At 37.9% G+C, this 22,806-nt stretch overlaps 1 protein-coding gene across 7 annotated transcripts in view; it reads left to right on the top strand.

Moving 5' to 3' along the window:
• The window catches only part of PRKCZ (protein kinase C zeta), a 167,434-nt gene that overhangs the window by 87,468 nt on the left and 57,160 nt on the right, over nt 1-22,806 (top strand). For all 7 annotated transcript variants that reach the window (XM_034753538.1, XM_034753539.1, XM_034753544.1 and 4 more), the window contains one exon: nt 12,171-12,256. In XM_034753538.1, the coding sequence (XP_034609429.1) occupies nt 12,171-12,256 (86 nt within the window). The remainder of the gene's footprint in view (nt 1-12,170; nt 12,257-22,806) is intronic.

Below are 22,806 nucleotides of genomic sequence, written 5' to 3'. Positions count from 1 at the left end.
TTTTTTCCCAAGGTGGTGGTGTGTGTACATTTCTTGGGTGGTGACTCTTCTTAGCTGCTCCTGGAGCACAGCATCAATCTCAGCCATCAGCTACACAAATTTAAGAAAGTTTCCATTGTTTGGCACATGCAGCTGGTTCCTTCCCAGCAGTTACTTCCCTCTCCCTCAGCTCCTCCATTAACCCTGACTCCCTGAAGCCTTTGCACTGCTTCTGAGGGGTGCTGGAAATACATTTCTATATTGTAGTTTAAATGAATTATTACTAGGGCTCTGTGTTTGTCACGAAGGTCGCGGAAGTAATGGATTCTGCATCTTTCCTCGACCTCCAGGATTCCTGCAGCGCCCATTGTTGCTGATGTCAGGGCCACTCAAGCAGCTGGCTCTGGCATCAGCTGCTCAGGTGGCCCCGGGGATAGCCACACCGGCTGCTGCTGGAGCGGCTCTACAGCCAGTCGCTGGGATGGCCCCGGGCCAGCTGCCCAGGGACTGCCTAAGCAGCGGCCAGTGCGGCTGGCCCTGGGGACGGCCGAAGCAGCCGCTGCTCGGCTGCCCTTGCTTCTCTCCTCTGCCCCCTCCCCAGCAGCACCCCCTCTCCCTTGGGGCATCCTCCCCCCAGCAGCACTCCCCTGGGACACCCCCTGACAGCAGCGGCCCCCCAAGATTTGGTCACAGGTATTTTTAGTAAAAGTCATGGGCAGGTCACGGGCCATTAATTTTTGTTTATTGCCTCTGACTGCCCATGACTTTTACTAAAAATACCCTTGACTAAATTGTAGCCTTAATTACTCAAAGTTCTGTATTAATATGCCCACGAAGGAATCTATTTTTCAGAAAATATTTTCTGAATCTTTTTTGTTGTCTGTATTGTTAGACATACTTGCTGACAAGTTTTTTGAAATATATTATCAAAATAATTGAAACAAGTGTGATTGTTTTTTTGACAAAATATGCAGAATTTTGCAGAATTTTAAAATATTATGTGCAGTGTTTTTAATTTTTTGGTGCAGAGTTCCCCCAGGCATATACCATTGTACTATGAAATCTGAGGTAAATGGAAACGAGATTAATGCCATTGGAAGCATATTTAAGAATATGCCATATAAAAAGAAAAGGATATGCATCCTTCTAAGGGTTACAGTAAATACATACATATTGTAAACACAGACTCCCTAGAGAGTAGTGGGCATCAGCAGTTTCTGAAAGAGATTAGAATAGTAGGACATGAGTTCCTCTTATCTAATAACTTTTAGACTTTTTACACCATTGTTTGTAAATGTGAGGGTTTTCATCAACATTTTTAAAGTGAGAAAGATTGGCAAACTGCCTGTTACAGCAAATCACTCATTGCATTGTTCACTACTATGGCTTCCCACAGGACCAGCTAATAGTTTCTTCACTGTAATCTGTACATTTTCTTATACCCAATAAAACAGAAGGTGACCTCTCATAGGACTTTTGAACTGGCTATCAGAAGCCTTACAGTTACAGATGCTTTGATTAGTGTTCCACTTTTTTTTATTAGCTCAGGCTCTCCGAAGCAGTGCTCTTTTTGGATTTGTTCTTACAGAGCAATCATTTTAAATTACTTGGGTGACAAGTCCTGGCCAAACCAATCCTCTGCTAGTATGTAAAACTACTTAGGCATTGGCAACAGTGCAGTCTTGCTGTAAAGAGCAGGATGCCGGGAACAAGGGTTTCTATATTCTTGTGGTCTATAGAGCTGTATTCTCTGTGGGGCTTAATCCATCTTTACATGGAGGCCATGAGCTCAAATATGAGGATCTGAAGGCTTAACACCCCTGCATTTGCATCCCTCATTAGATAAGGCAGCGCATCTGCAGTCGAGGCTGCTGCAGCCCTGAGGCTCTAGTACTGTAGTAGTAGATAAGCTGCCCAGCTGGGTTCTACAAACTTGGAGGAGTGTTCCTTACCATTATCCCCATGGAACATCCCATTATACTGGCAGTTGACTCTAATCCTAACTCTCCTAGAAATTAGAAGCTAATTTTCTGGAAAATTTTTGTCCAAGTTGGTATGTAAACTATTTCATTTTGATATTTGTAGAAGATATTGTGTCATTGCATAGAAGCATAGGTTGTAGGTAAGGCATATCCTATCTAGTCCCTGTTGAAATCTTTTTTTTTGTATTCTGATGTTTTCTGTCACTGTTTTCTCCAGGTTAGCACAGTTGTAGCATGTGCTAATTCTCACGTGTCATTATTTCTTCTATTCCATCACACGAGTGGTTTTGGATCACGTGTGACCTGTCATGCTGGACCACGGTGAAGAACTGGAATATTAATTAGTGCTATAACCAGATAAAAAAATCTTGTAAAAAATTATTGTAACAAGGCTTCTTATACCTCTTGCTCTTAATTCAAACAGTAATTTTAATTTTCTTTCCTAAATCTCTAGAAAAATATAATTGATCTTTGGTATGTTATTAGTCAAAATAAGTCTCCATCAAACATGACTCCTCAGATTTCTTTCGTATTTCATGTACATACTATTGGTGTTTAAAGAAATCAGTAGCAGGAGTTATTCAGTAGTCCTCAATCATCACGCAGGAGTTATTCAGTAGTCCTCAATCATGTTGCAGTCTTTCAGTTTATACCTTCAGAGAACTCAACTGTGATGATAATATCAGTTAGAACAAAATTGCTTGTGTATTTCTTTTTTGTTTTCAAAGGTTAATGTCAGAGGTTTTAAATTTAGTTTTGACAAAACATTTTTTTATTCATTGTAGACTTTCTAAACTAAGCACTAAAAAGCTAATAAACTTATTCTTTTAGATTCTGATTACTATAGATTCTAGGAACATGTAGGGTTTGTTTTTTGCCAACACAGATATAGTAAAATCTGAGCTGTTTTGAACATACCGTGAAGTTTAGGGTTTTTAGCTTTACAGTATGAAGAAAACCTGTTCATATTTCCTGCATGTTAGAAAAATGAACAGCACTGAGATTTTTTACTATTTGTATTTACAGTAGCACATAGAGGCCTCGGTGAATATGGGGAGTCTATTGTGCCAGTTGCTGTACAGATACAGAATAAAAAACTATTAAATGCAAAAACATAGAACCCCAGAAAGGGGCTTGGGGCTTCGTTCCCTGCTTAATGCAACCCACTTTTGTTAGTTGCCTGTAGTTTGTATTAAAGATGGAGGGTAAGTGTTAACTTGAGTATTGCAGATATTGACAGTTTGTGTCACAACTTCATTTATTTAAACATAGTTTTTAAATGCGTTTTCTCAGACACTGTATTCTTTTAGAACTCCAGGTTACCATAGAAACTGTTAGTTAAAATTCCTTGAGAGTATCCTAATAGACATTCATATGAAAGCTCACTTCTTATTTCAAGGCCCTCAACGTTAAATATAGTATGTGTCAATTTTTGAATGGTCAAAAAACACTGGGCTACAGAATTACATTATTTCTTTGTTTGAAGAGAGACAGGAGGCCCTCTCTGTACTTTGCTCAGACAGGATTTCTTCTTTCCAAAGACGAATTGGAGAGTGTAAAATGCTCCATACTGGTACACGCAGAAGGCCCAACAGCACTGGAGTTGTGTAATATGTTCCAGGAGGAGCATAAAGAGGAACGAGAACTGCTAGATAAACTAATAAAACTTGAAAGATCTAGGTCTGGCATAGACATTGGATACTATGTTCTTAGTCTAATTTATAGACAGACATGGAGAATCTAAAGGATATTATGACAGAAACAAAGTGCAGCTTATCTGAATTTATTAATATAATTCACAGAGGCAGCATCATTTTCAGAAACCCAGAAAACAGCTGTTTAGACTCTGGTTTACTTTCTGCGTGTCTGTCCCCCACACCCAAATATGCTAAATTTCTTGTTAAGGCTATATGCTTGGGCTCTCACTCAGAATCGTCACCATCATATGGACTTGGTTATTAAGAAAAACAAAAGGAAACTTACCTGATTTTTTTCTGTCAACAGCTCCTTTCCCTTAAAGACAAGACAACTTGTCTAAATCAATTAAAATCAATGGAACCATAACTAGTTACTGTAGCTGAGCATCTGGCCACAAGTTTCAAATACTTAATGACCACCATCAAGTTCAAAGGCATTTATTATCTCCACTATTGAGCCCAACTTGATCCTAAATATGTTTGCTGTAGCTGCTAACCTTTTCTCTGGTTTTCTGTTTGATATTTATTACAAGTACTGCTGCAAGTGATTATCTTTTCTAGACTGAAAAATTGTATAGAAGTGTAAACATTTATAATGAAAGAATATTACTTGCAGTAATAAAATCTGACACCCAGGACATGTTCTTTTCATTCATTAATATCACCTATTCAAGATATATACAACAATATTGTACTGATGCTAAGCTATGGCTCAAAAACACACAGATGAACACTACAGTCAGCTGGTTAGAATATATTGCAGTGTTTAAAATTCAACTTGCCCAGTGGTTTATTTTCATCATTTTTGTTGAGGTTATGAATCATTGGAGCTGATACCGATTTCTGAACTGAGTGGGAACTCTGAGTTTAAATGTGTAGCTTTTATTTATTACATGTTTATTCAGTAGATTATTTCTCTTTGAAAATAAAGATGAATGCTATCAGAATTAATACATTCACAGATACTGTAGTTTCCACCTGAAACTGAGAATGAGAATACTTGTCTAAAACATTTAATTGCCAGCAATCAGACTGTACATCTTTCAAAAACAAAAGCAGCATCAGATACACACCCCCCCCACCACCTCAAATCAGTGCCCAAGGACATAGTCTTTTTAAGAGCTACAGATTAAACTATTGTATTTGCAGACTCTGTAATCACATTAATGGCTTTAAGGGTTGGTTTCTATTAGGGTGGTACAAAAAGGATGCAAGTTCTCCATCAAAGATTATCTGGATAATCAGTAGGGTGGTTATATTCAGTTCAGCTTTTTCAGAAAATGTCATTAGTCACATTCCACTTAAATTTCCTGCTCTTTTAATAGATTGGTATATTCATAGGCCCAAGCATTTTTCCTTGCTTTCCATGTTTTGAGAAGACATACTTCACATGTTTTTCAACATTCAGAATGACTTGATTTGTTGAATGTAAATTATTTACTTACTTTTTTCTTTTAGGGAATTGGATAGGTGTCCTGACTACATAGGTCAGTCTACATGCAGTGCTCAAAAATAAACAATTGATTGCCAGAAGTGGGTTAAGTGGTATTACCTTGGCATTTTACCTAAAAGCTCATGGTTAGTATTTTATTTTTTTTGCTGTTGGTGCCTAGAAAACATGGTGCCATAAAATAGAGACCCAAAATGTCACATACCACATATCACCTTGGTTATTTTGCCATTATGTTTGATTCCCGCATCCTTTATACAGATTTTGTCTGAGATTGTAAGTTCTTTCTGGCAGGGACCTGTTGTCTTGCATGCTTTTGAGTACTATATAAATAAGTCTGGTTTACTGTTGCAAGAGTCTATGCCCGAGCATATACCTAGTGACTGCCTGTCTGTACATTGCTCAAACAGGATTTTTTCTTTCCAAAGAGGAATTGGAGAGGGTAAAATCCTCCATACTGGTACATGCAGAAGGCCCAACAGCACTGGAGATTTGTAATATCATCCAGGAGGAGCATAAAGCGGAACGAGAACTGCTAGATTAAAATAATTAAAACTTCAAACTTTTTTTATCCCATCGATAATGTCACTTGGGGAAAAGTACACTTTATGTAAAAGATATCAGCTGCCATGGAGAACTATAATTAGATTATAGACCTATGTAATAAAGCATATGAATTTGAAAAGTTAACCTACACACTGACATAATTATTTGTGGTGTAACTGATATTCAGGTTAAAACAACCATGTTCTCAACTGTGCAAAGAACAGTGGATATTTGCAGGACTAGTGCAAAATTGTTTCCAAAATATAAGTGTGAGGAAGCCGTGAAAGAACTGAAGTGCATCTCATTAAAAATCATACCAGAATATAAAGAACAGAATGCATAGATAAACAAATAGCAGAGACCATATTTAATTTGTTTATCATAAATGTGGAATTAATTACAACATGACATAAAGGTACCCAATACAAGGGTTCTGGTGTCATGTGTTTAGTAAAAGCAACCATTTCGCAAACGTGTTGCGCTAAGCAGAGTGAATTTTTTTATATATATTTTATTAAAAAAAAAAAATAGGAAAGACTTTGGCGAACCGGCAGCCAGAGGGCAAAGCTTTTATGTTACAGAAGCAGAGTTCTTTGTTGGATCTCCTTAATAAATTTGTGAAGCGAGGTTTAACAAACAGATTGGTTTGTGCTATTGGAAATAAATGAACAAAAAGCAATCAAAATTGATAATGGAGCTGAATGCTGTGTGATCACAGGAAGCATAAACAAAATGATTAAGTGTCCAATGTTAAAAAAGCTTTTGTTTCATGTAGTGGGCACAAAATGAGCCGTGTAGGAAAGCCACAGTGGCATGTTTGACTGAGATATCACTCATTTTGAAATAGTACAACAGAAAGTCCTATGTAGCCTTGGATTGACAAACCGTTTGCAAACATCGATCAACTTGCCTACTAAACAGAATACGAAAGACCTTCTTAAAGAACTTGATCAGGCTTTTTATGGTCTCGGGTTCATTAGGCTATAATACATTTCATTGATACATTGCAGTGTGTTGCCAAAACACATGCACCAAGTAAAGTCCCACTGTCAATGAGATTAAAGTTGAATTCGACTTGATGGAATATTTAGAAGTTAGAGGAAATTCAGACACCAACTGACTGAGTTTACAGGATGGCCACTGTAATAAAAACAAACAAGTAAAGGATTTGTGTACATCCAAAAGATTTAGATAAGGCTATTAAATGCTACTCTACGAAAACAACAGTTGAGGAGATCATGTATTGATTTTAAAATGCAAAATAATTTTCAGTTTTGGATGCAAACCAATGATTTTGGCAAGTCTTACATGGGACGGAAAATTCAAAAGCCTACACCTGGTAGATATGTTTGATTTTCATTCAGGATTCCATCTGACTCAAGCATCCAATATGATGTCCTGAATCTTTGAGGATCTGAATGTGGGGAAAGTAATTGTTAATTTGGGGCAAAAATGGAACCGCAAAATGAGAATGCATACTGTATTATAGTGTGCTCAAGAGCTTGACAATGAACAGGAACAAGTGTCAGATAGGGCTAAATGACATTTTGAGATTGACTCAGATCTCACACTCTTTGTTAATGAGATCTTTGGGGGAGAGGGAGGCTGATCTATTTTAGCAGCTGAATGGGAGGAACCAGGAAGAAATTGTTTTGAGGAGAGACCTTTGAAGTTCAAGAATAGTAGTTATTGACAGATATCCTTTAAGAGGCAGAATAATCCTCTCGTCCCTCTAAGGGATTCAGGTCTACTGACTTCCCTGCTAGACATCGTGTGTGTGAGTGAAAGATTAATTAGCTGTATTAGTTTTGTGAGGGTTATTTTGATATATACTATGGAGGTTTTTTTATTACATCCAACAGCCATCAGAGTCAGTAATTGCTAACCTCTCCCCTATGATGAGAATGTAAGCTTTTGTGACCCTGAATGGAGCCAGAAAATAAAGACCAGTCACTTACTGGCATTCCTTATTTTCACATCATTATCATAGAATGCAGCAAGTAGATTTCCTAATTCTCCTTTGATGGAGGCGTTCAGACCTTGTGGCTGCTTATTGGAAACTTTGTGCCAGGACTAGTTAGTAACTCTATCTTGAGTCCCAAGTACAAGTGTCTCATTCCAGTTGGTACTGAGGCATGCAGTGGTATTGGTACACAAAAAGTGTCCAGACATACCAACAGCAGTAAGTTTCTTTTTCAAGTGAAAATTAGTTTGTCTTGAGAAGGAGATAGAGGAAGGTAGGGAGTGTATTTCATCAGGTGAACTTCATATTGGGTTGACTAGCAACGTAGGTACTGGTTTCTTTAAACATAAGATTTTTTTGTGAAATATGATAAAATGAAAAAAAGTATATTAAAGGGTTTGTCAACCATTGAACTCATTCATGGACTAAGGAAAAAAAAACTGTTAGGGCTAGTGTAGCTGAGGGCTAATTACATTATTTGTTTTCAAAGTCAGCAATTTCCTCCCTACTCTTCATACTACTTAGCTTACTCCTATCTCTTCATTCCATGGTTTTGTTACATTTTTGATCCATCTGGAGTAGTAGCCAAACAATAAAGAAAATGTAATGTGACTGTGCTAGGATGCTACACTGTCTCTCCCTTTTTTTAAATTGTAAATCAAAAGGAGGATTTAGATAATTGGATCTTTGCATTACAATTGTTTCTCTAGAGATAAAAATTACAGAACACTCTTTACCACCTATTTGTAAGATGGTCTGGGAGTGCTGCTCTTGTACAAATTTCTACCACCCCATTGTGTTATCAGAGACTTTGGCTTCCCATCTCTGTCTTCAACTACATGGTGTCAGGAGGGCAAGCTGTCCCTCCTTTCAAGGAAATGAGGCGAGCATCCATTCCAGTCCTTATCTTCCCACTCTGCAGTCCTTGAAAGCTATGATAGGTAGTTCTGAAATGGGACCATTGAAAAAAGTGGATAAAAGAATACTAAAAATGTGAGCCAGCCATTTTCATTTTAAGTTAATATTTACTAAGTATTCTCTAACATGCTACAGACATTGTTTCTGATAGACAGAATCTGCAGTGTCAGTCAGTTCTGTGTTATACTAGTCCCCATTTTCTGACTCTATACAGACACCATTTTTGGTGACTGATTCTAAAAAAACATTCTAGCTGATGGTCAGTGCATCCCATGGTGCAATCCATGCATAAGGAAGAATTACTTAGGCACTTGCTCAAAGAAACGTTTTTGACATCGATAGTTTAGCTAATTATTTTTAGAGTGTAATCTCCCCCTTTTGGCAAAGATTGGAAGTAAATAGGTGAAGCCACTCTGGCAATGCTAAATTCTTCAGATTTTGTTGCCCCTGGTCAATCCAATTTTTGTCCTACATGTGGTATGGAGACTGCCCTGTTTTCGTTGCTTAACTATCTCCAGCTTCTGGTGATGACCAAGAATCCTATGTCCAAACTGATTTTATTAGCTCTGCCAGCTGCCTTTGATACCATTGACCACAAAGTATTGCTGACATGGCTGCCCTCTGTGTTCGGGGTGGAGTTCATTTTTGGAGTCACTGTTTTTTTTTCTTACTGAGAGGTCTTACAGTGAAATGGACCTGCTACCCCGGGGACAATCTCACGTGAGGTTACTGCAATATTTTGTGCTGATGAATTTGTATGTGAGGCCGATGTCAGAGATCATAAGGTTGCTTGGGTTGTGGAGTTTTCCATATACACATGGTGCTCCATTTTTTCGTCTTTGTCACACCTAGCCAGTGCAGTTGACTGTCTTGTCCAGTGTCTTGCTGGGACCAATACTTGGATTAGAATGAGCTGGCTCAGACTCAACCAAGATAAAACTATGGTTATTATGGTGCGATAAAGCAATCAAGCTGAGGAACTGGTGAAAGTAAATATTGCTATTTATTACCCAAATTCACAGCTGCTTCTGGGATAGGGCAGTTTCCAAGAGCACTTTCTGTTGTTAGCTAAAAGATTGAAACTCTTTAGGATGCAGACCATCCCACCTAGCAATCCACAATTGTCTCCCACTGTCACAGGGAAGTTTGCCCAAAGATAAAGAATAGAATATAACCTTTAAATTTCCAGTTATCATTTATTTTTTGTTTTGTTTCATTCAGCATAGCACAACAGGAAAACATGCTCATCTTGAGGACCAGTGCTATTTTTGCCTTTGTTTCTTTTTTCCTTCTCCATCTCCTCTATCTCTTGCTTGGGTATCTGTGTTCCCCCCGCCCCCCTTCTCTGCACCAACCCCTGTTTCCACTACTGGACTTCATGTCCAATCCTTTCCCCTATTTGAATGTTAAATAAACAGTGAAATAGTTAGAGATTGTCTTTTAAAGTGCAATTAGGCCTTTAGAGTTACAATTGGAATTAATAGTAGGCAGTGAAGTTCATACCTCTCAGAGCCATAGTTTCAGGCAGACAGCTTGCACTGATTACATTAAATTCATATATGGAATATTTCCTTTGCAACAATGAAAATAGAAACTACTTTTTAATGAAAGCTTAGATTTTTGTATATCATGAATAGCCATGTGGGTACATAATCCCATCATGTAGGCTCTATCTGGACTAGCAACTCTGTATTTGATGCCTCTCTTGTATACAGAGACTTGTAGCTTCTCTGAGAGTTTTTTTTCTTTCGAACAATTAACACTTTATTAAAAAAAAAAAAAATAAAAAAAAATAAAGGTACTGTGGTCTTTTAAGGTCTTGATCCTTAAATTTACAGTGGGACTACTTGCATGAGTAAATTTATACATGTGTGCACGTGTTTTCAGATTTGGGGCTGAAATTTCCAGTGTGGCCAGAATCCTTCAAAATAGTCCTTTGTCCCTTTTCTAGAAATGACTTGCCTTGGTTTTGTAGGACAAACAGTAAGAAATCTAATGCATTGGATGCATTACCAATGTGCACTCGTTACACACACAGGAAAAAAGATCAGAAGTAGTTTTAGCTAATACAGACTTAAATACATTTTTCTTTTGTTGGAAGATCATTTTATTTCATATCTATTTTTAGTCTAAATACTCACAGTTGTATATTTGCCATTGTTACAAGTGAGTCAAGCTTATAATAATATAGGCTTCAGAAATGTGTTTAAATTTAGGATTTATTTCTGACTTATTGAAAGCCAAAAAGTTTAAAGATGATGAACTGAAGATCATTTTGAATTAATTTACCAAGGATTAAATATTGACTGTCTTCCCTCTTCAGAGTTCAGTACTGTATCATAAGAAAACAAACCAATACATTTTATAAATCCATTTATTTAAATGTAATCTGGATTTTTATTCTGACCTCATTTTTACCAGCAATAAAATATTATGTCTGTTTTCCTTTGTTAATTTTAATAATTTGCTTGAGTTTCACCGTCTTATCACTTTTATTTTTAAAAATTTGCTAAACTACCTTTACTCGTTACTTTAAAAAAAATATCCCTGGATAATGTGCCAAAGAACAACTTAGTAGATCAGTTGGTAAGTAACTCAAGTTTACAGAGTTTCAAGATACTTGGGTTAGGGAATCTAGCCACACGGAAATCTTCTGAGGATGGCTGGATAACAGGTTAGGGAATCAGAATCTGGTGCTGTTCACTGCTAGGGCTAAGCAAAATTGTTTCACTTAATAGAATACAGTTTGGCAGTGACCAAAACTGTCCACGAATTCAGGAGGAATTCAGCAAATAGTTTCAGCCAAATAAAAATAGATTTTTCTTGAAAAAGTCAAAGTGGTTTGTTTCAGATTTTTCTAAATAAACGATTTCAACATTTCTTTCAAATTGACTTTTCGTTTCAAATTAACCCAAACACATTTTTTTTTTAATTTTTTTTTGTTTCGTGGAGGGTTAGTTTTAGTTTGAAATGAACCTAAACTGTTTCTGGATTTATTTATTTTTTGTTTTGTCACCAAATTGGAAAATATCAATTGCTGAACCCTAGTCATTACCAATTGTCAGGCTGATTTGGTTAGGAGATTGCCCTTACAACCAGCATATTAGATTTCTAGTGGAAAATGTTAGCCCTTTTGCATGAGGATTCTGTGAAGCAGGAGAGAGGAAATCAGATTGAAAAACAGGACACAAGGTTTTGTAATGTTTTAATACTGTGTAACATATTCCATTATCAGCTAACACATATTCTTTACATGTTTACCCATTAAGGTGACCAATAGCGTGAGGTTTATAGAGGAACACTGTTTCTTTAACTATATCTATCCATCTCACCTGAGCTTGAAACAGCAAGCAGCCAAGGAACTGTAACAAGATTATAATCATGTGAGAAAAAGAGAGAGGGATAGAGAAAAGGGAGAGGCAGTGGCGAAAGCACATCCTCCAGAAGCTGTCATTTAAGACTTCTTTAAAAAAAAAAAAAATAAATAAATCCTGATTCTGTCAGCAGGGATTTTAGCTTCGTGTTAGTGTTTAGAAAAGCAAGAATGTTTTAAGTCACAACTTGCTTGACATGGTGTATCTGGTATTGCTATGTTACTATGCTGCTGCTTTACACCTTTTTAATTTCCTTCTTAGAATCAATCTACCGACGTGGAGCAAGAAGATGGAGGAAGCTCTACCGAGTGAATGGGCATCTGTTTCAAGCCAAACGCTTTAACAGAGTGAGTACTGTTGCTAAAAATGCCATTTTTTTGGGTAATGCTCTGCAGTCATTGTTTTTTCAGTGTGTGCTTTTCCTGTATTTGAAACATGGGGAAAGAAAAGGAAAAGGGAGATGCTTGTTTATGTGAATTCAGTATGCAATATTATTCACTGCACAACGACCAGAAAAAGTCTGAAGTTTTTGAATTATTTAGAATCTGGGATGAGGTCAGTAGTACATAATTAATGGAAATGTTTTCTTTTAAATGCTCTTACAAGCTTTTATTATTTATTATTATTTTTTAAAGATATTTTTAGATCAGATTCTCTCTCTCTCTCTCTCTCTCTCTCTCTCATATGGTTCTGGTTTTCTATAAGCACAGTTATTGTCCTCAATATTCCTTTCCATTCATTGTCTATATAAATGATTTTTATTAAATCTCTTAATATCCTGTCTTAACATGCTTGGAGCCGGAACTAGTATCTAATGTAATTGGGGAGAGGGAGGGGGAGGTGGAATTCTGGTATATGTAGTTGAGCTGCAAATCAGTATATATGCCAAGATACAACAACATTAAGGATCTGACTTAATCCATACAAGCAAGAGAACATAGCTTTAAGGCTGAGACTCCTCCTTCCTTAACCTAGCCCATTGTGCCATTATTTTGCAGCACATATACTGTATATAAGATACACCTCTTGGAATTCCATAAAAGCCTAAGTGCAAAGAGGTGGGTTAATTTTTAGATCCAACAATGATATCCCATGACAGTAAAAGGAATCAAATCTTTGTTGTTGTTTGGATAGAGTTTTTTGTTTCCAATGCTCTAGGGACGAAAATGCCATTTGACATGTTGTATTACAGAGATCTAAGGCTTGTTAAGGTTAAGTATTGCGTCTGGGGACCGCTAAAATTTAAATGAGATGTATATACATAACGCACCTTTTCACCACATACTAAACAAGTATAGTGACTAAGATACCGTTTTTGATGCACATTGCCTTTTTGTGTATTATACTTACTACATGGTCAAAATGTATGTCTTTGGACAACATACATTTTAATTAGAAATCTATACTATTATATTAGTAATTAGTAAAATGTTTGTGAAAATTAGGCCTGTAGTTAATATATATCTGTGGTTTTGAAACCTCACTAACATGGTCATTTTATTTTTGTTGACAGTCCCTAATAGGCCTGGTTTATACTAAACTTCAGTATAGAGAATAAATGCATTTCAGAGCTACAGCACCATAAGAATACAACTGAAGCTAGTAATAGACAGCAAACAGTGTACCATAGATAACAAAATATTGTGTGCATGTATATACATATGCATGTGTGTGTCCGAGATTAGATATCTAACTTCAGCCATGAATGAGTTTCTATAGTCAATTCTATAAATTTCTGAATTCATTCAAAAAATATCAGATGAATTGTGCAATAGAAATCACTTTATAATACACCTATCGCAAGGCAAACACTGAACACTGTAGTCCGCTTAGTGTCTTGTCTTACTCCTATTTTAATTCTTTCTATTTATTTCTTATTTTTAAAAATACTGCACAAATGAAGGGTATATCATGTGAAAGGAGGTGGGAGGGCTTGAGTGTACAACTAGATTGTGCTTATTGATTTACTTATGAACACTCATAACTTTGACAAATACTTCTCAAAAATAGCAGTTTGAAATGGGCACTTGTAAGATCCTGAATTTAAACCTCCTTGATTGTCAGCATAATGTAATAATAAAAAAAAAAAAAAATTCTGTACTATATATATTTTAAGTGGGCTTATAACACTGTACACAGCTCAGTTGCAGTCTTAAAGTGCCCTCAATTATATAACCTTTTCTCTTTCGCTGTGAACCTCGAGTGCACTTGAATAGGAACCCAGTAAAAGAGTTATTAGAGTAATTTAGATGATCACAAGCCTTTGTGCCCACACACAACGGTGACTACCCCTAAAATTATAAGTATATGTAATTGAAAACTAACCCTCAGTTCCTGTTTCTTGATCTGCAGTGCCTCACTCAAGGATGTCAGTCACTAAGCTGTCATTTTTTTCAGTCTGACATTTTCTTTAAAACATCTTATTATTGGAGGCTTTTTACAGTTGGTCATTTTGTAAGCTATTTAGCCTGATCCCAGAATGACTCTCTTCATTATTTTTAATTTGTGACAAAATATATAGAAAACTCACATAATTTGACATGAATGTGTCAAAAGAAGCCCAGAAGGTCTGAATTCAAATTGTTTCTCAACATTTACATAAAATGTCCAATAGATCTGCTCTCTTTTTGCCATTTGTTCTTGGAGTCTAAGCATGTAGACTCCTCTGGCCCCTTCTGAAACCCAGGACTTTGGATGAGAGAACTGTGAGGCTTTCCTTCCTAGGTAGTCCCCTAGGCTGGGACCTTTGGATTTCTTCTCCATTATGCCTGCAAGAAACTAGCCAGTTAAAGATAGAAAGGTGCAGCGAGTATAGTCAATATTTTTTAAAAAGGAAAAAGTTGACTATTCCTTTCCTACACTCTTTATTTGTTGCTTGTGATCTTAGGCCCCATTCTTACAACTGGTTCTTCACTGGTGCAGGGTTCCTCCTTGTGCAGAACTACAAATCCTTATAAATAGTACAGACGGGCTTCAGAAAGATCATTCACTCTGTGACTACTACTAGTAAGGATTCAAAGTGACTTAACCATTTTCTGAAGAGCACTGTGTTGCTGTAAGTGATTGATTGATTCCACAGAAGAGGATCTGAAAGCCATACTGTAGCTTACAGGTTTGCTAGGCTAACAGACTTTCACTGTTCTGGGTCTTGGAACAATTACATCAGAGCCATCAGAGTTTGGTATAAGCCTGAAGTGGAGGAGGAGGAGTGCAAGACAGCATGTGCAGCTTTCAAGAATACAGTGAATCATGGGAAGACCAAGAGTAATGGGAGGGATCTGGGACTGTCACAGTGGCTGCCGGAGCCAGCCTGTAGGTTGGGAGTAGAGAACATTCTTGAGCTCTCAAATGGTGCTGTGGATATGTGAGAGAATTGGGACTGGAATGATTAAATGATTGGCATTTGAGAATCTAAGTTAGGTTGCTGTCTGGAAGCTTGTTTGGCAAAATGGCTAAAATGCATGCCGTTTGCATACATTGCTGCGCTGATTAAAGAAACAGTACTGTTAATCACAGGTGGGAAGTATTCATCTTCTTAATGTGACAGTTACTTTTGCATATAAGAAATAACAAGGAACCTAGCTAAAGTGGTAATGGATGCCCACTTGGGGGTTAAAAAGGGTAATTTCATCATATTTTGGTGCATGTGTTAAGTGACACCTTACATTTATGTCATTATTTAATGGGTTCCCCCCAACCAGTGGATGACATTTTTAATATGAGCTATTTTATTATGTATTTTGATTACCCTAACAATCCTGCTGACATGCACCATTACCAATGTTAGTGTGTAGGTATGGTGAGGTGTACTGTAAGGATGTTAAAATTCCCCTTTATTACAAATACTTGTAATCCATTACTGTGATGTTCTCAGAGTTAAATAGTCATTTCAGAGTTTTTTCTTTTTCAAATAACAATGTGGTTCAAATTCCTGTCAGTTGTTTTTTGTCTGTGTGCCACCTAGCAACTCTTGACGTAGGAAAGGTAGGAAAAATGTGCAAATGTTACAGTAAATCTGTATTACAATCTAGCCGTCTCAAATCCTTTGCCCTTGCTACACTTGGTTAATATGGGCAGTCAGTTTAATATGGGCAGTCAACTTTATCTATGTTTTAAACAAGATCTTAACACATTCAAACCTGAGAAAAGAAACTGCTAAAAGCAGTCTCTTTTGAATTCTATTCTTTATTATTGATTGTTTTTGAATAAAAGCTTTCTCTCACAAACCAGTTTCTCCTTCTGTTTGAATCTGAAGTCGTCATAGTCCTGTATTTGTTGTAGGGGTTTTTTGTTTGTTTTTGTTTTTGTTGGTTTTTTTGCAAGAGGAATAGTTAGTTGTCACAAATTCAGTATTGTGAGTTTAGATCATTGAGAGAATGAGCTATGAAGATGTTTATTAAAACACATATACCGGTAGATAGATATATACAGAAAATGAGCAACATCGGTGAGGAAATTTATGAAAGAAAAAAGCTGAAAATATTGCAATAAAACGAATTACTACATATACAATGACTTTGTGTTCAGTGTGAAAGTGTATTAGGCCTTTATTTTTCCTAAAAATTCTTATCATGGCTACCAGTGTAGTCCGGATATCAGCTACTACTGTCACTTACATATTCTGACCTGGATTAGACTCAGATCCTGTAACACTTAGGCATGTGCTGAACTTTACATGCATGTGTAATGCAGTTGTGGCTGATGGGACCGATCATGTGCATAATAAGCTGTGTGTAAGTATTTACAGGATCTGGGCCATATATGGCCCAGGACTTAAAACACATCCGCTGGCAGCCATGAAACCTGTGTACACTAGTGCTTCCACAGAGGCTAACGATGGTACAAAATTTTGGCCCAAAAAACCTTGTATATATTTCTACCTCTGTCTCTATCATCTGTCTTTCCCCCAGTGTAGGCACAGACTAAATGTACACCTCCAGTTTTAAAATAGCATATTTAGTATACAACTTAATTGGATTATATAATTAAATGATCAATTAGAAATTATGAAAATGAAATGCATGCATTAATTACAACGTCTTAATCAGGTATTTTCAAATATGGCAAAGCTATCTGACCTAATAGAGCTAATTGTAATGTTGAAAAAAATTGTAAGAGGCAATTATAAAGATGGGGAAAAAAAAACCTGTTTAAATCATAATTTTTTTTAAAGTAGTCATTACTTGTCATGCTTGCATAGCTCAGACAGTTTAAATGATTTTATTCAAAATCCTTTGGACAGAGAATGACCATAAAAAAGCAGTTTTGATGATATCTCTGAACAGGACCTTTTTCATAAGCGAAAATCTACTACTTTTTCACATCTCTCAGACACCTTGGCCTATAAATCTGAAACATTTCAAGAAAAAAAATCAGTAGTGGAAGACTCTAACTTATGAAAATTAAGAAAAATGAATTTTAAAAGAAGAAAATAAAGGTGGTGAGAGATCAAAATTGGAAAGAATGATCTGCACCTTAGTTAATTTGTATGGAGACCGAGGTAGTAATCCTGGCAATAGTTCATATCACACCGCTGCATCTCATCGTAATATGAATATAGGCTACCATTGAAGAGACTGTTTCTAAGTATCTGGAGAGTCAGGTATTGGAACACAATACAGGTATCTTATTTTAATGAGTCATATTAAATAGTGGAACAATATGGATATAAAATAACTTGATGTGACACATACATCCAGTTGTGACAGGAAATAGCGACTCTTGTTAAAAACTGCAGAAGCAAATGGCAATTGGTATTGGGCCAAGAGGCAAAATAAAAAGCAACATAACAAAATGAAAATTGAAACCTTCTTGGTTTAGCTTCTATTTGTAAATATACGGGTGGTACGTTTAGAGTATCCTTTTCTGATGGGAGTTCTAATCATTGAAGGAAAACAGGCATAAACTCTGAATTGTCTATTTATTGACAAAGAATAGGAGATGTTTCTCTTGCAGTGTAATGACCCAGTCCTGCTAACCCTTGGTGCAAATAGTCCCCTTGACATAAAATCTTAGGCTTGAAATCAGGTTAGGAAGATGTCTAAATGAAACATACATTGCCATTAATGAACTGCTTCACATTAATAGTTCATATGTTATGTCACAGAGATGTGGTACATTGCTGCAAATTGGGAATGATCAACATTCAAGGGTTTTGAGGAGAATTTTTGGTTTGGTTGGGGGTTAGGTTTTTTTCACATTTAATCAAAACTATATCCTATGTCTTCTCCTCAGCGGCTTGGAGGACAAAAATCACAGAACCATAGGACTGGAAGGGGGACCTGAAGAGGTCTACTAGTCCAGTCCCCTGCACTCAAGGCAGGACAGAGTATTAGCTAGACCATCCCTGATAGGTGTTTGGAGATTAAGAGCAGGTTAGACAATGACCGATTCCACAACCTCCCTAGGCAATTTATTCCAGTGCTTAACTACTGTGACAGGAAGTTTTTCCTAACATCCAACCTAAACAGCCCTTCCTGCAATTTAAGCCCATGATTTCTTGTCCTGTCCTCAGGTTAAAGAGAACAATTTTTCTTCCTCTTCCTTGTAACAACCTTTTATGTACTTGAAAACTGTTGTCATATCGAGTTTTCTCTTTTCCAGACTAAACAAACCCAATTTTTTCCATCTTCCCTCATAGATCATGTTTTCTAGACCTTTAACCATTTTTGTTGCTCTTCCCTGGACTTTCTCCAGTATGTCCACATCCCTTCTGAAATGTGGCACTCAGAACTGGACACACTACTCCAGTTGAGGCCTAATCAGCATGGAGTAGAGCAGAAGAATTACTACTTGTCTTGCTTACTGCTCTCCTAGTAGCATCCTATCCAATCTTCTAAGTATTAGACAACCATTCACTTGAAGTTCTTGAACCCAATTACCTGCACACAGAGCAAAATATATTTATCAGCCTTGGCAAAACTTCTTGGTTTCCTTCTAGGAACTGGTTTAGCTGGAATTTATTTATTTATTTATTTATTTATGGATAGCAGTGATTTTTTGAAAGGACAGATTTTTAAAGATGCATATTGTATTGATGGATTTTCCACTTGGAAGTATCTCTGTTTAGTGCTACTAAATTTGGTGGGATTGACAAGAGACAAAGACACTATCCTATGTATGATATGTCACACTTAAGTAAATGCTCTCCTCTCATATCTAATGCCAAGCCTTTGTATCCTCAGTACTGCTTTGTGTACTTCTACACAGTAATGGGAGGTGGACAATTAGCAACAGAAGTTTTTCATGAAGTGTGGAATTAATTAAAAAAAGTAAATTATTAACATGACACAGGATTTCAGTAGCAGAGTAAAGGAACTGATTTTTTTAATATTGAAGAAGTTATGCCAAATATAGATAACTTAACTTAATTAATGAGAAATAAAGGCAAAATAAGTGAAAAAGGACTTTCAGATTCCTTCCCACTGACAAAGTATACTGGTTGTGAGAGCTAGGTATTTGCTATAAACATAGCAGAAATCAGTAATAAAATCTCACTTGTAGCATTAAATTCAGTTGCATCCAAACCACTTATCTGTTTAATCTGAAGACATATATTAGCAGTAAAGTTGGAAAACTTAATCTGCACATTTTCAGTCTGGAGCTGACCTTCAATTCTTATTTTCGTATTAACTCATTCACCAATGGCATAAAAATAAGGATCCTAGCAATATCTGTTGAAGGGCTGATTATCATCATTATTGGGAACTCTGCGGGACATGTACTTGGTTAAATAAGTTCTTAGTGCACATCTCCTAAAAGCCAAAGATCAAGGAGGGTCTATGAACAACAACACTGACGAATAATTTCAAAAGTAACTGATAAATGAAGAATTTAAAATAGCAACAAGCTCTGGGATTTAGTGATAGTAAAGTCATTAAAGACTTTACTAAAGCCGTCTCCACTGAATGACCGATGTGAAACCCGGTTGATGGGGGTCAGGTAGATCAGAGTAAGAGAGAAATTCAAAACTAAGCCAAGAGGCACGTGCTCAAATAATTCAGAAACAAGTGAGAGCAAGGAAGTTAGAAAAAGTCTTAAAAATCAAAGGACCCAGGGTAATTTTTTGAAAATAGAAATCAGTTATTAACTAAGGAATGATTAAAAGTAGAGGAGAAGAATCACGGAATCCAGAAAGTTATTGACATTAAAAATGGGGATGTCTGTAGAAGGAAACACATTTCTTTTTAAATAATTGGAAGGAGTACAATCCAAAAGGACAAACATTACATCTAATTTTACTGTAGTATTGAAGCCATCACCTACACTAGTGAAACAGGCTCACAAAAAATAAATGGCAAAAGAGATGGAAATTGAAGGTTCATAAGGGATTAGCACAGCCAGCATCACACCTTGCAGGATGCAGAGCTGACGGACCACATCAAAAGTCGCATTAATAAATAGTCAGCTCACCCTAAGGGGGGAAACTTTCCAACAGAGCTTTTGGAAGAAGACATAAAAAATGAAATAAGTTTTTGAAAAAAGCAAGTAAGCGGTAACAGCTGAAACTGGCTTTTAAATTAGGAAATGTTTTGGAGCCTAAGAATGCATCAGCTTGGAGATTTTCTTTCCTTTCACTGCCCACAGTTGGTCAGTGTTACATCAGGTATCTAACATGGTGCTTGTTTGCTGCTGGGATGATCCATGGAGAAAGAGGAGTTAATCATACAACATCAAAAAGTGTGCTGGGGATGTAACAAATGAAAACACAAGGTGGTTCTTGTTTATGATATCATTCAGATGTGACATGAGTGACTATTAAACAGTAGAGGGTATTGGGTAATAAAGGACAAGTGTTGGAGCAATAACAATTTGTGGATGTACAGTTATGGGATGTGTACAATTTGGTTCTAGTTTTTTTTCAAGTATTAGGGTATGTCTACACTACGGGATTAATCTGAATTTATATAATTAGAATTTTGGAAACAGATTGTATAAAGTCGAATGTATGCGGCCACACTAAGCACATTAATTCGGCGGTGTGCATCCATGTACCGGGGCTAGCGTCGATTTCCGGAGCGTTGCACTGTGGGTAGCTATCCCATAGCTATCCCATAGTTCCCGCAGTCTCCCCCGCCCATTGGAATTCTGGATTGAGATCCCAGTGCCTGATGGGGCAAAAAACATTGTTGCAGGTGGTTCTGGGTACAGCCTCACCCCTACCTCCATGAAAGCAACGGCAGACAACCATTTCGCGCCTTTTTTCCTGGGTGAACAATGCAGACTCCATACCACGACAAGCATGGAGCCCGCTCAGCTCAAGACAGCAGTCATGAACATTGTAAACACCTCGCATGTTCTCGTGCAGTTTATGCTGAGCAGGACCAGAAAAATGAGGCGAGGAGGAGGCGGCGACGGCAGCGCGGCGACAAGCGTGATGAGGACATGGACACAGAATTCTCTCAAACCACGGGCCCCGGTGCTTTGGAGATCATGTTGTTAATGGGGCAGGTTCTATCCATGGAATGCCGATTCTGGGCTTGGGAAACAAGCACAGACTGGTGGGACCGCATAGTGTTGCAGGTGTGGGACGATTCCCAGTGGCTGCGAAACTTTCGCATGCGTAAGGGCACTTTCATGGAACTTTGTGACTTGCTGTCCCCTGCCCTGAAGCGCCAGAATAGCAAGATGAGAGCAGCCCTCATAATTGAGAAGCGAGTGGCCATAGCCCTGTGGAAGTTTGCAACGCCAGACAGCTACCGGTCGGTTGGGAATCAATTTGGGAGTGGGCAAATCTACTGTGGGGGCTGCTGTGATGCAAGTAGCCAAAGCAATCACTCAGGTGCTGCTACGAAAGGTAGTGATTCTGGGAAATGTGCAGGTCATAGTGGATGGCTTTGCTGCAATGGGATTCCCTAACTGTGGTGGGGCGATAAATGGAACCCATATCCCTATCGTGGCACCAGAGCACCAGGGTACCCAGTACATAAACCGCAAGGGGTACTTTTCAATGGTGCTGCAAGCACTTGTGGATCACAAGGGACGTTTCACCCACATCAACGTGGGCTGGCTGGGAAGAGTTCATGACGCTCGCGTCTTCAGGAACACTAATCTGTTTAAACGGCTGCAGCAAAGGACTTACTTCCCGGACCAGAAAATAATCGTTGGGGATGTTGAAATGCCAGTAGTTATTCTTGAGGACCCAGCCTATCCCTTAATGCCATGGCTGATGAAGTCATACACAGGCAGCCTGGACAGGAGTCAGGAGCTGTTCAACTACAGGCTGAGCAAGTGCAGAATGGTAGTAGAATGTGCATTTGGCCATTTAAAAGGTCGCTGGTGATCGTTACTGACTCGCTCAGACCTCAGCCAACCAATATCCCCATTGTTATTTCTGCTTGCTGTGTGCTCCACAATCTCTGTGAAAGTAAGGGGGAGACCTTTATGGCGGGGTGGGAGGCTGAGGCAAATCACCTGGCTGCTGATTACGCACAGCCAGACACCAGGGCGATTAGAAGAGCACACCAGGAAGCACTGTGCATCAGAGAAGCTTTGAAAACCAGTTTCATGACTGGCCAGGCTACAGTGTGAAATATCTGTTTGTTTCTGCTTCATGAAAACCCGCCCCCTTTATTGACTCATTCTCTGTAAGGAACCGACCCTCCCCCTTCCCCCAGCTTGCTTTCAAAGGAAATAAAGTCACTATCGTTTAAAAATCATTTATTCTTTATTAATTGATTATAAAAAGAGGGAGAGAATCTGGGTGGGGTTTGGGAGGAGGATCGGCGGGAAGGAAAAGGCCACTAAAAAAAGGTTAAAAAAATGACAGCCTTTTGCTTGGGCTGTCCACTGGGGTGGAATGAGAGGGTGTACGGAGCCTCTCCCACCCCACCCCCCCCCGTGTTCTTACACGTCTGGGTGAGGAGGCTATGGAATATGGTGAGGGGGGAGGGGAGTT

Source organism: Trachemys scripta, chromosome 19 (genome assembly GCF_013100865.1).
Source record: "Trachemys scripta elegans isolate TJP31775 chromosome 19, CAS_Tse_1.0, whole genome shotgun sequence".
Taxonomy (NCBI): Eukaryota; Metazoa; Chordata; order Testudines; family Emydidae; genus Trachemys; species Trachemys scripta.
The sequence above is the reverse complement of the archived record's forward strand: the minus strand, read 5'-3'. Positions and strand labels throughout refer to the sequence as shown.